At 42.3% G+C, this 13630-nt stretch overlaps 1 protein-coding gene across 1 annotated transcript in view; it reads right to left on the bottom strand.

The window, feature by feature from the left end:
* Positions 1 to 3789: 3789 nt before the first annotated feature.
* LAMTOR1 (late endosomal/lysosomal adaptor, MAPK and MTOR activator 1) overlaps positions 3790 to 13630 on the bottom strand; it is a 103082-nt gene continuing 93241 nt past the window's right edge. Inside the window, exon 5 of the mRNA XM_069203757.1 lies at positions 3790 to 5265. Within this exon, the coding sequence (XP_069059858.1) occupies positions 5173 to 5265 (93 nt within the window). The 3' untranslated portion in view covers positions 3790 to 5172. The remainder of the gene's footprint in view (positions 5266 to 13630) is intronic.

A 13630-nucleotide genomic window follows, 5' to 3' on the forward strand; every position in this document is an offset into this window, starting at 1 on the left:
TATCATGGGTACCATTTACAAGGGACTTATTTGTGTGCCAGGGCTGTGCCAATTGTGGGAACAAAGGTAAAGTTTAGGGAAAGAACACTGGTGCTGGGGCCTGGTTAGCAGGGTCCCAGCACACTTTCAATCATAACTGGCATCAACAAAATGCAAGAAGTCCGGGGGTAACCATGCCAAGGAAGGCATTTCCTTACACACAGTAGTTCCTGGCACTGAACAAAACTACTTTGTGTGCCAATATGCTCGTTGTGGAAGATCAGAATGTGATAACTCACAGTAAAGCCAACCGATAGAGAGAGAAATAGGTTTAATACAAACAAAATGTCATTGTTAATGCCAGACCTAATTAGAAGTCACAAAAGTGCACACATGGTATATGTCTCCGAATTAGTGGATTTCATGAATTCACAAGAACTTACAGAAGTAGGCCATGAAACTGTACCCCTAGGAAATAATTGTGAACTGTATTTAAGCATGAGCAAATAAACATGTGTAGATTTGCTCCTGTGAAACTATTTTGAGCGTTTGCAAGTTCACTTTCTCTCCAACCACTTTTTTTTCCCAGCCCTGGAAGAACTTCTACTTCTGCTATTTTCATGAGAAAACTTCCAACCTTTCTCAATATGGTAAAAGATTAGAGAAGAGTAGGTGAAAATACTTAAAACATGCAAGTTAGTAGGTCTGCAGATTCAAAGGCATTCCAGCCCTGGAACTATTGCTTACGGCTTCCTCCAGCCTCAGTATGTAGATCTGCAGAAAGGTGGCAAAATGAGAAAATTGCTATAGTATGGATTGAAATTGCAAGTATTCAAGCCATAGTATAATATTAGCCCCGGCATAATCAGAGAGGCTATTATCGGAGCTCATACATAATGAGATTGCTGACATACTTTGTTGCCACACTACATGGCACCAAAGGGACAAGTAGATTTTTGTACAGGACAAGCAGATTTCAGAAGCAACCTGTCCCATGGACAAGTAGATATTTAAATACATTCCACAACCCTGTAAATGCAGTAGTTAGGAGGGAGCTTGGCAGCAGGAAAGCGGATTCCTACTGACCTAAGAAGGATGACACTGAAGAACCATGAAAGCAAAGGAAGTAGCCCCTGGCATGGACCCAGCCCTGAGAGCCTGTCTATTGTTGATGCCAAATTGCACCAAAGTCGTTACGCCTTGCAGCTGTTGTGCTTCCAATGTCTGGGAGGACTGCCTGTCTTCAACAAAGAAACAGGAACTCCTGTAGAGTGGCAGAATTGCTTCCTTGCATGTTACTGGCACCCCAAGAAAAACTGCGAGGACTCCGGACCGCCTATAAAAAAAAAATGTTTTTTTTAAAAAAAGACACCTGAAATCGCCACCGCACCTGTGCTGCACATCCCTAGTTGAAGTGGACCAACCGTGGCAATGTGGTTCCCTAGCCCTCCAGACAAATCCAACTTGGACTTCCTCACTGTGGATCTCAGACATTGCATGCAGCCTCTGCACGCAGGACCCCTCAAACTTGAGTGCTCCAGTGCAGAAAACCCAACACCTCAAGACAAATCTGCACCCGTCACCCCTGGCCCATGGAGAAGAGGACACCAGGTGATCCGACACCCCCTGATATCCAAAGATTGAAACCCACTCGGTGGTTCCCCGTGACTGGATCCCCATTCCTCACCTGCAGTGTTTTTTTTTTTTACAGGTCCGATCCCTACTGAATAACATTGGGCACCCGGCCATCCCTGTGCTGCCCGGTGTGACCTATTATTATGGCCAGACCCTTGCCTAATACTTACCTTAAGTCCAGGAGATTTGTCCTGTAAGTCACTGCACTGTAACTGTTTTGCGGTCTTTGTTTTTCCTCCACAAGGTAACATTGCAGGTTCCAAAAATTGCAGTCGACCTTTCAACACTGTAAAAATTTATTCTGGTGCCAAAACATGTATAAAGATACAAGTTAATTTGGGAAATTTGAGTAGATCTCCTTCCTGAGTCGTGTGTCTCATTTACTGACTGTGTATTTGCAGATGTCTCACATTGCTCTCAGATAAGCATAAGGCTACTCGACCACACTACCCCCTAAAAAGAGCACCTTGGGATTGCTGGAGCAAGCCCCTGTCCGCTAGTAAGGGAACCCCTGGACTCTTTGCACACTATATCTCATTTTGATATAGCCAGCTTCCTACAGTCATGCTCCCTCTTCCTTGCTGTGGTCACTAAATGCTAATCGGATTTCACATATGTCAAACTACTGAGGATCTTGAGGAGAGGATTTGTATTTCTTCTCTCTACACAGTGTAATATCCAAACCGGTTGCTTCCTATTTTGCTGAAGTGTGGTAGGTAAAATATTAATTTCTTTTAAGAGTACCCAAGTAAGAAACATTAAATGTATTCTTCTTCCACCTCTATTTGGTCTCCACAAGTGTCTGGTGCTCTTTTAATCAACCCATGATAACTACGGTTTAAGGGTAGGCCTGGATGCCTTTTCTTTCAATGGATCTGGACGTCTTTCACTTTGAGGCACCCTAGACATAAGGTCTTATATCTTTTGTGATCGCTGTGGCACAAAATATATGGTGTGAAACTTCTTTGATATCAGAAACTGAGTTTTACTCACCCGCTTGTCCCCCACAAGCCTTCCAGAAATACATTCTTCAACCATGTCATAAACATCTTGAAAAGCCTGAACCCTCGATCCCCCGGTTAATCATCTGATGGACTGATGCCCTCGATGTCATGTCTTCTTCCTTGGGAGCTCTCTGGACAACCCCCTGAACCCAATGCAGAAAAAATATGGAAAACAAGGGTTGCATAGTATGGTATTGTGGCCTTATGATAAATGTTGTAGTGACCTGAGTCGACACTCTGGAGAAAAACTTTGTTTAAAAAAAAAAAGGTAGAAACAGTTCCTGAACCAATAACAAGATGGTGGAATAATGTACAGAATGTGAATCTACCAGAGATTCATACAACAAAAGGAAGGAATGCTTGTGTATGGGAGGTATAAGAAAGGTTGGTCACTAGGCCACACCCCAATTGCTGCACTACAGGTAGGCAGGCTGAAGAGACCAATCAGGGGAGATGTAGAGAGGCCAGTAGACGGGGTCTAAAGAACAGCAGCTGGCCTCACTGCCCTCTACTTTGAGGCTTAGGTGGAACAGGATGGAAGAAGAGGCCAAGAATATCTGTAGACTCAATGAACCCAATTGTCTCACCTCCTAATAATTGCATTAACATAAGCATCCAAAAAAGAAGAGTTGGCGTACCTGACAAAGCCAGACCTACACAACCTAAAATTCGGACATGTCAATTTATCACATTAGGGGCACCCAAATTTTATGACAGCGTAATCAGTGGCGCCTCTCTTGTGGTTTACAGTGTCATTTCATTGGCTTTTTTCATGTATAGATTATATGAAGAATTCTTTACTGGTAATCAGCAACCATTGACTGATAACCACCATGATAGCAAAAACAGAACAAATTACCCAATGGGCAATATATTCTGAATGACTCATACCTATAAAAAATTAAAACAGTAAAAAGTAATTTTGTGTTCTTTAGATTTGTACTTCTTATGATTGAAGGAACTTGGAATTACATCAAATTCTGGAGCAGAAGCAAATCAAATTAGAAGAATTAGTTTTCTATATTTACAGATTTGTGGCTCTACATTAGGCTCACAATTTCAATGAGGCATGCAATAGCTGAAGGGGCACTGCAATCAAAGCTGTGGCCAACACCTCTAGACTAAGTGCATCAAAATCAGGCAAAGAATAAACAGACAAAGAATGAAAAGACAAGGTATTGATGAATATATTTATATACTGTGACAGAAAACAACCCAACCATTCGAAATGTAAAAAATAGGTGTGTTAGAAAGTACAAACTTTCTGACATTTTCGGTTCTCACATACACACGCTAGTCACAATTATTGGCGGTGCTCGGTTAAAAAACAAAACAAACAATAACAACAATAATCTGTCTCCAAGCCATATTATTTCTTTGACCGTTTACGGGTAGACTGCAGGTGCAAAGGTACGGTCCTTACCAGGAGCTGAAATGTTATTCCACTTGATAAAATATAAATTCTTGTAAACTAATCAAAGGCAGGGGGTCTGAACTGCAGCCCTTGGGGTTAACCACAGACATAAAAAAAAAAACTAAGTCTGAAGCAAAGGTTCAAGGTATTGATCTAAATGAATTGGGCTTCTTGGTGTTTGTTCCATCTTTCCGGACCATGGCTAGGACAATGCCAATAGGTAGGCCTTAAAGTCGAGAGTTTTAAACCAGTGGCTTTAGGAGAACTCTCATTTTTCACCAGAACAAAATATTTCAGTTTACAACTCCCCAGTATGATTACTAAAGGTAGTGATTTTAAGATAAACAATAGAACACGTGATCGGAATACCGTCAATCTATCGTCTAACAACGATGAGCAAAGGAATTTTTTGGACTGAACTCAACTTTTCGAACACAATAAAGAAGTGATGGTTGTACCTAGAAAACTACTTTCAAGAGATCCAACAAGTGCTTATGGGATCATATCGCAAAAAAGCCTTCAGAATTATTGTTTTTAGCACATCTTTGTTCAGAGTGGAGAAATCCAGATCCAGCTAAGAGACAATGTGGGCTGCGGTCTTATTGCTACAGGTGCCACTTTAAGTCCTTGTTGGGTGTGGAAAGTCCAGTGGTACAGTCTTCATATTTTACAATTATGTGTGTGTGCGTGTGTTGGAGGGGTGGAGAAAGAAGTACTGAGAAGGAACAGTACACTGAACTATTTTTTTCGACCAAAAGGTTGGAGAGTTCTGTATAAATACCCAAAAATAAAGTCAAACCATTCCTTGAAGGCAGTATAAGCCTCTCGTGAACATGTCTAAATCATCTGAAGCCCTGGATTTGAAGCATGCTGGAGGTATCATGGGGAAGCGATCTGTACAAGCGAATCATTGTATTTTGACTTTCACATTCCAAAAACTGGAACGGGAAGCACCTGGGTGCTGGTAGGTGCGACTCGGTAGGTGCTTGCCAATGAGTGGTTGCCTATTTGATTAGTAGTAAATCTTTATATCTGTACACATTCCCTAGTGGCAGATGCCATTGTAGAAAGACTGAGCGAGAAACGGGAAAGAAAAAAAGAAAGATAGTGAGAAAGAAAGAGAGAGAAAGCCAAATGATCTCATGGAATCCCAAACTGTACAACCAAGTCTTCTTTCGCATCCACACGAATCTGTGACAGTGCACTAAAGGCGTAAGCAGCAATCTTTGACACCTGGAAGAAAAAGAACGTGAGTCAATAAAAGTTGTTTATGCTCTATATCACACTTAGAGGAAAGCTTAGCTCCCAAATACCATCTACAAATATTAACAAACTGTATCACAGTGCACACAATAGCAGATTAGGCAAAATTCAAGGAGCACCATCTGTGAAAACAATTTAGTATATGAGAGCATGTTGGAATTTAGAAATTATGAAGGGAACGAGTTTGAGAAATAAACTGCTCCAATGTGAACATTTACATTTTTTAGAAAACTATTTGGCACACACACGATTTTATGGAGGTATACACAGCAATAAAAGACCTAGAACCAACAACATCACATTGAAAAACACACAAATGTGTCGATCCACAAAGCAAACTTACATGCCTGCGACCGAGCCTGGAGCTCAAAAAGTTCATTTTCTAATTGAGAATGATTTCAATCCCTATCAATCTCTCCTATTGTTTCCGATAATACCGACAATGATGAACTCTTTAATGGAGTATTGAACCCGGTTGGATCCCTACATGCAACACTGGTTAAACAGCCTTAAGAAGCATTTTCTGGTCCTGCCATTTGGTGGAGCTACACAAGGTCAAGTGGACTGATGCTGTACAATACTTCCAGGAGTGCAAGCTTTTTACAGTCGCAATGGTCATGCACGAGACATTTTTTGTTTGCATGACTAAGCTGTCTCCAAATTTACATCACTCAAGCTGTAACCCTATGAAGCATTAAGATCCAGCTGTGAATCTAAAGCGACCAACCAGTGTGGAGAACCACTGCTCGAGAAGTCATTCATTTTTAACTTGTGAGCAAGAGTTCCCATTAGTAGAATCCCTACAGTAGAGGACTTTCCACTCCAAATCTGGAATGCCAAAGGTAACAGCAGAAAGCTGAATGACTGCCGTAACAACAGGAGGCTTCAGGGTCATGGAAACACATACACGTTTGAATGAAATAATGAATTAAATAATAGCATAGTTCATTATTGGCTATCACAGCTATAGTTATACATCACAAACCAATTCTTCAATAACTTTTGATAATGTCTATTACATAAGTTGAGGACCAGTCATAGATGTGCATCATAAAAATACACAATTGTTAAGTACAAGAAGCACAAAACAGTGTTTAGTAGCGCTATCATGAGGCACAGAACAATTCTGTGAATTGATACCCGACAATTTAATTCTGCATACAAGAAACAAAGATATGTTGCAGTCTTGTAATGTGCTTATTACACTTGGGTCTCTGTTAGATTGTCAGGATTATATTACTCAGAAAGTTACAAGGTGAATTAAATTCTCAGTTCATATTTATAAATCATGACACTTGCCACAACCTTAGCAGCAAACAGATGAAATGAGAATGTTAAAAAGCATATTTGCATTAGGTCCATCTGAGGGCCTCCTCTTGTACAAGAAAGCCTCCTCCCAAGCAGCAATGTTCTGTTACTAATTCACCCAAGAAGCAGTGGCCCATCAAACTGCACTGCAGGGTTATTTAAATGATCAAGATTATATTGAACGTAATCATCTGTAGTGCAGTAACAGTTTTGAACCACAGACACTTCTTGCTGGAGGCTTGTTCATTTCAAACTAGGCTTGCATCATATGTGAAAAAAGGCATTAGTCAAGTGGGATTCTGAAGGAAAATGTAACTTCCCCTGTAACCATCTGTTTGTGGCTTGTAGTGCTGTATATTCACATGCTGTGCATATTCCTTCCATCTAGTGTTGGGCCTGGATTTGTGCAAGTTGCTGTTCTTCAAATAAATTCTCGAGTCACTAAGTATAGCAACTCTTTTTGCTGGTAATGCGCATGGTAATCGGCCCCATTGTAGATAGTTCTCCAGCACAGTGGGAGATAATGCAATGGAAAGTAAATTGATCTACAGAGAAATGTCTATACGAAATAGGGAAAAAAGAAATGGTAAGAGGTACTGCAACTGCCATACGTGTCCAGGGAGGCGGGTGGGCGCATGTGAATCTACATCACTACATGCCATGCACAGATGCTTACAGGGTAATTGACATTTTCCGTTCGAGGCACATGTGGCTGTAGATACAGATGCAGTGCACAGACAGTAAACCAGTGCTCCCAAAAAGTTGTACCTTGCCTACGGGCGTTGCAGCAGACTGAAAGAGTGTACAGAGCGCTGCCTGATCAACATTAGATTGTTGGCAGGCTAGTACATCTACACAGTAATGTTTTGTTAAAATGTGCCAAGTGGGCCAAGTAGCTGCTTTGCAGATGTTCCCCAGGAAAGCCATAGAGGCTCCTTTCTTTCTTTCGAGTGGACTGGGCCCTAGGAGGAGTGTGCAGAGTCCCCTTAGCTTTATCATAGTATGTCTGGATGCTTTCAACAATCCATCTCGCAATGCCTGACTTGGATAGATCCTTCCTTAGAACAGAGTCAGGAAGTTTAATGGACTGCCACGCTCAAGACATATTGTTTGGGGTCAAGGACAACACATTTTCATGTTTCTTTTGTCCTTAGGGCAAGTAGGCCCCACCCCCTGCAGCACTAACCCTTCGGCTGCCAATTGACGGGGAAGGGAAACGGTCTGCAGTTGAGGTAATATTTGTGCCCGTATGTTAATGCTGTTCGAACTTGTATTTATGGTTCCTTAATGCAAAGCGTTTATTATTAGGGTGAGCGCTCTAAATAAATCTTGTAATGTTACACTGCACTACGGACAGTGCTTCCAGTAAATAAAAAAAAGTGCACACAAGTTTGAAAAGTTTACCAATAGGAGACTACTTATAATGATCCCAGAATGCTCTCTGATTAGATGCGAATGTTTGCAGAAGTTTGTAAGCCAAACTAATGATTCTTTACTTACAAAATAAAATGTTCAGAAAAAAAAATGCAGGTAGGAAAAAAACGTTTTGCTAAATTACTGTGAAATTTTAGGTACTATTTATCTGAAGCATTATTTAGTAATGTGTGTTGACTAATACCAGTATTCCCAAACACGTTCATAATGGAAAATCAGTGTAACCATTTTCATCAAGATTATGGGAGCCATGAAAATAAATAAGCACTGGTACAGCCAAAAGAATCGTACAGTGCTTGTCAGTCTTTTGGTGGGGTCAATGCATGTCTTCTTTTGACATGGCTTTAAAAACACTTTGTTGCGGGAGCTGCCAGGCCTTCACCACTGTAACAAACATTGGCAAAAAATAAAGTTTTTTTTGCCTCAAAAACTCCACACTACTGTGTGTGCCAATATGCACCTTGTGGAAAAGCAGAATGCTACCACTCACAGTAAAGCCAGCCTATAGATAAATAGATACATAAAAAGAGAAATAGAATTTTAATAAAAACAAAATATCTTGGTTAATGCCAGACCTCATTAAATTCTTAAGGAAAGTCACAAAGGTGCACCTATGGTATTTGTCTTTGATTTAGTGGCTTTCATGAATTCACAAGAATTTGCAGAAGACCAAGAAATCATACTCCTAGAAAATATTTGTTAACTGCATTTTAGCTCAAGCAAATATCCATGTGTAGATTTGCTCATGCGAAAATCTATTGAACATTTACACGTTCTTTGCCGCCAACAACCTTTTTCCCAACCCTGGAAGAACTTCTACTTCTGCCGTGGTCAGGAATACATTTCCAACCTTTCTCAGTATGGGGAAAGATTAGAGAAAAGCTGGTGAAAATCCTTAAAACATGCAAGTTAGTAGGTTTGCACAGACTGAAAGGCATTCCAGCCCTAGAACTATGGCTTACTGCTTCCTCAAACCACACTATGTAGATCTGTGGAAAAGTGGCAAAATAAGGAAATTGCTATAGCAGGGCTTGAAAATGCCAGTATTCAAGCCCTACTATAGTATAAACCCTGGCATAATCAGAAAGGCTATTATCAGAGCTCTTACATAATGAGATTGCTGCCATAATTTGTCACTGCACTACATGCAAATGAACAATACATTTTGTTTTCTTTTTTTTTTACAGGGCAAGCAGTTTTAAGAAGCAACCTGCCCCATGGACAAGTAGATATTTTATTAAATTCCACACCCCTCACTAGTTAAGGTGGAAGTGAAAGACTACCCTAGAAAGGAATTTTGGGTTTGTGTGAATGCCAACCTTATCCATACTAACTTGGAAAAAGGGTTTTTCCAGGGTTAATCCCTGTAACTCACTGACATGCCGGATTGACGTGATACCAATTAGAAATGCTTCCTTTGCAGAAAGAAAGGCGCAGGAGTAGAGGGGCTTAAACGGAGGACCCATGAGTCTTGAGTATAATAATGGGATTCCGTGCTGGGGCCAGTGGGTCTCAAGGAGACATGACCCTTTTGAAACTTTCCATGAAAGCTTTAATGACTGGAATCTTGGAGAGAGATAGGTTGTCTATTTTGAAAACAGGCAGCCACATTCCTTGTGAATACTTACACATTCAGGTGGAAGATCAAGGTACCCACTTTATGACCTCAGGCGCCAGATCGCAAGGTTGAGAAACCTGTGATCTGGGTGCCTGATTTCTCTGTGGTTCTGTATGAGAACGTCAAGCCTGTTGGGGAGCTTCTCCAGTGGAACCAGAGAGAGGATGTCTGTCAAAGCCTACAAACCACAAACAGAAGGAAAGGGAGCGACAGAAAAAGAGTTGACAAATATCCCATACCAGTTTATCCATAATACATTGCCGATGGACTTTGGGTGCAGAAACCTGGAGGCAAAGTCTGGGAATTTGGCGTTTTCTGCCGTTGTGAACAGGTATATTTCTGGAAAGCCCCATCTCTGGAAGTAGCTGAGGAGGACCTGCGGCTTTCTCATCCTGCTGAGGAGGTTGACAAAGCCATTGCTCATCCCCGGAAGGTACTTTGGTAGCAAATGGATTTTGTGGTGGAGAGCACACTGCCAAATGCTTGGAAATAGCTGCAAGCGCCGGGGCCCTGGTTTCTGAAGTTAATGCATTGCTATCATATTGTCTATTGAGACAAGAACAACCTTGCAGATCAGGTGAGGACTGAAAGTCTTCAACGCTAGGTGGGCGGCTAGAAGCTCCAGGTAGTTGATATGGAGGCACTTGTGTCTGGGCTCCTATTGGCCTTGGATAGTCAGATCATGCCCCATTTCGTAAGAGAAGCGTCTGCTGTAAAAGTCCTCATCAGAACTGGGTCGAGGAAAGGCCGCCCCTGCAACAGGCTGTTGCTGCTCTCTGCAGTGGTGGAACACCAAATGCGGCAGTAGATCAACACTAGATCATCTCAATAACCCTCTGCTTGAGACCACTGTAGCGCTAGGCATTCCTGCAACAGATGCATGCGTAATCGGACATGGTGTACTATGGCAATGCAAGAGGCCATCATTCCTAGAAGGTGCATGACTGTTCTGACCGTGAACTGTTAATCTGGTTTGATAACAGGAAGCAGTGCCTGAAAGGACTATATCCTGGTAGTGTTCGACAGGCCATGCCTACGTCTGAGTTGGGCATAGCCCCCAGCTAGGGTTGGATTTGGAGGGGTTAGATGTGGGATTTTATGGCATTGATGGTAATCCCTAACTCGTTAAGGTGGTCTATTGTGACCTGAGTGTTCACAGCATTGCTGGTGGGTGACACTTGATCAGCCAGTTGTCCAGATAAGTTAAGACATGGACACCCGGTCTGTGTAGGTGTGCACCACTAGCGTGAGGCACTTGGTGAAAACACAAGATGTAGTGCTAACCCTGAAGGGAAGCACCTTGAATTGGTAATGTTTTCCGCTGACCACAAACCTGGGATATATGCAATGAGCTGGATTTATTAGCATGTAGTTGTCCTTCAGGTGGAGCGCAGTCCTGAAGTTGCCTTGCTGCATAAGCAGAATGATATGCTGCAGAGTGACCACATGGAACTGTCCTGAAAGTATGTATTCCTTTAGGGGCCCGAGGTCCAGAACAGGTCTGAGGGACCAGTCCTTTTTGGGTATTATGAAGTACAGAGAGTAGACTGCCGTGCCCTGCTGATGGTAGAGGATGGGTTATATAGCCCCTTTGAGAAGGAGCGATTGGACCGCCTCCCTGAGAAGCTTTTGGCGTGCTGGAGAGAGTCTGTATTTACAAGGTGGAATGGTGGTAAGTTTGTAAGTGAGCTCCAGTAACAAATATGTTGGATAATATCCAACACCTACTAGTTTGGGATGACTGTTTGGCTTGTGGGAAATAAACATTGGAGATGCCCCCTGACCGATGTTGAGTAGTTGGTGTTGGGGGTGGGGGTCAGGGTTTAGTGGTGGTTGCAGCTCCTTTAGGTGAGCCACCTTTATCTCTGTCTTTAAACCTGTTGCCTCTGTAGGACCCTCTGAAGTAACCCCTGGGAGAGGAGTGGTGTCCCTGGGTGCTCTATTAGGACTTAGAGGCTTGAAGACCACCTCCCCTGAATCCTCCATGATAGGGTGTGTGAGCAATTAGTCGAGGGAGCAAGCGTCTGAAGTGCTCCCCTGCCTTAGCTGTCTCCATATCTTTCTTGATTTTTTTTTTTTTAAATATTTGGTCCACCTGTGGGCAGAAGAGATGCTGGCTATCAAAAGGCATGTTCAGCAGGTCCTAATGAACCTCTGACTTGAAGCCGGAGATACTGAGCCAGGCGTGTCTGCATAAAAACTCTGGAATTAGTTACCCCTGGCAGCAGTGTCTGTGGCATGGATAACATCCTCTAAAGCGCAGTATCAACCATGCAGTGCCTTTACCACGCATGTTTTTTGGTGCTTTTACAAAGCATGCTTTTTACCACGCATCGTACGTCTAGTGTTTTTTTTTGTTTTTATTAATTGGTACGATTATTTTAGATTAAGTCATAACAGCAGTGCAGTACAGAAAGTAGAACAGAAATAAATATGTTAAGTCTAGTTAAGGAGAGAGAGAGAGCATATATATATATATATATATATATATATATATTTATTTATTTTTTAATTTTAAAAATTTAGATATATACACACATATTCACTTTAAAAACAAAGGTTACAGGGACATTATAGTTAGTTTTCTCAAGTAATTATAACTCGTGTCGTAAGGTAACTATAACTCGCACCCTTGTCATGCACAGTTTTTTCGCCACAAATGTTACTGTAAATATTAGATTGATTTTATCAATGATCTTATCAAAGATGCCCTGAGTGTCGTAATTTCCCAGTCCCTGAGGCCAACCTCTCTAAACAGCCAACCTCACTCTGCACACAGCCCTTTGGCCTTGCATGGCAGGAGTTGGCCGCAGCCCATCTTTCAGGGCGTGGCAATAGGTGTATTGGAGGTGAGAGTGGCTGTGAGAGTGCATGCATCAGTGTCTGAGTGAGGGTGTGTATCTGCGCAGGTGTGTGAGTGGGTGCATGAGTGTGTCCGTGGGTCTGTGAGTGGGTGTGTGAGAGTCTATGTGGGTGTGTGAGTTGGAGAAAGATTGAACGAGGGAGACACAAATTGTGAGAGGGAGAGAGTTTTTAGGCTTTGATGCATGATATACATAGAATGATATATTTCTGCACAAATTGAAAATAAAAATGTATTTCTCAATTTAAAATAGTAAGATCAACTTTAAGTATGAGCCTTAAACATTTGCAGTTGAAAAGAAATTAAAGGAGGGAAATGACTCAACCCCTCAACTGTAAAGTTATTTTCCTTGCCCTTTATGGGCTATCCGGGACCGCTGAGAGAGCTTTAAGGCCTCCCCCATGGTCCCTGCTCATTATTTTATTTTATATTTTATTGTGCACTCCCCCCCCCCCCAAGATATAGCAGGAGCCAGCGCTGGCAGACCCCATGGCCATCAGTAGCCCCTCGAGGGGGATTGCTCGTTTCCCCCCCCCCCCCTCCAATGTGGCATTGCCCCCAGGGAGGTGGTGGTCCCCAGGGCTTGGAGGTCCAAAATGGACTCCCTTTCTATTATGTTAACATATGGCCCAGGGAGTTGGTGGTCCCCGGGGCTGCGGGGAGAGGGCGTGTAATGTGGTGGTGGCATTAATGTAGATCATTACCCCAGGCAGGTAGTGGTCCCCGGGAATGCGGGAAGCATGTGGTTCCCCCGCACTATACAGGGAGTGCAGAATTATTAGGCAAATTAGTATTTTGACCACATCATCCTCTTTATGCATGTTGTCTTACTCCAAGCTGTATAGGCTCGAAAGCCTACTACCAATTAAGCATATTAGGTGATGTGCATCTCTGTAATGAGAAGGGGTGTGGTCTAATGACATCAACACCCTATATCAGGTGTGCATAATTATTAGGCAACTTCCTTTCCTTTGGCAAAATGGGTCAAAAGAAGGACTTGACAGGCTCAGAAAAGTCAAAAATAGTGAGATATCTTGCAGAGGGATGCAGCACTCTTAAAATTGCAAAGCTTCTGAAGCGTGATCATCGAACAATCAAGCGTTTCATTCAAA

Source organism: Pleurodeles waltl, chromosome 8 (assembly GCF_031143425.1).
Source record: "Pleurodeles waltl isolate 20211129_DDA chromosome 8, aPleWal1.hap1.20221129, whole genome shotgun sequence".
Classification (NCBI taxonomy): domain Eukaryota; kingdom Metazoa; phylum Chordata; class Amphibia; order Caudata; family Salamandridae; genus Pleurodeles; species Pleurodeles waltl.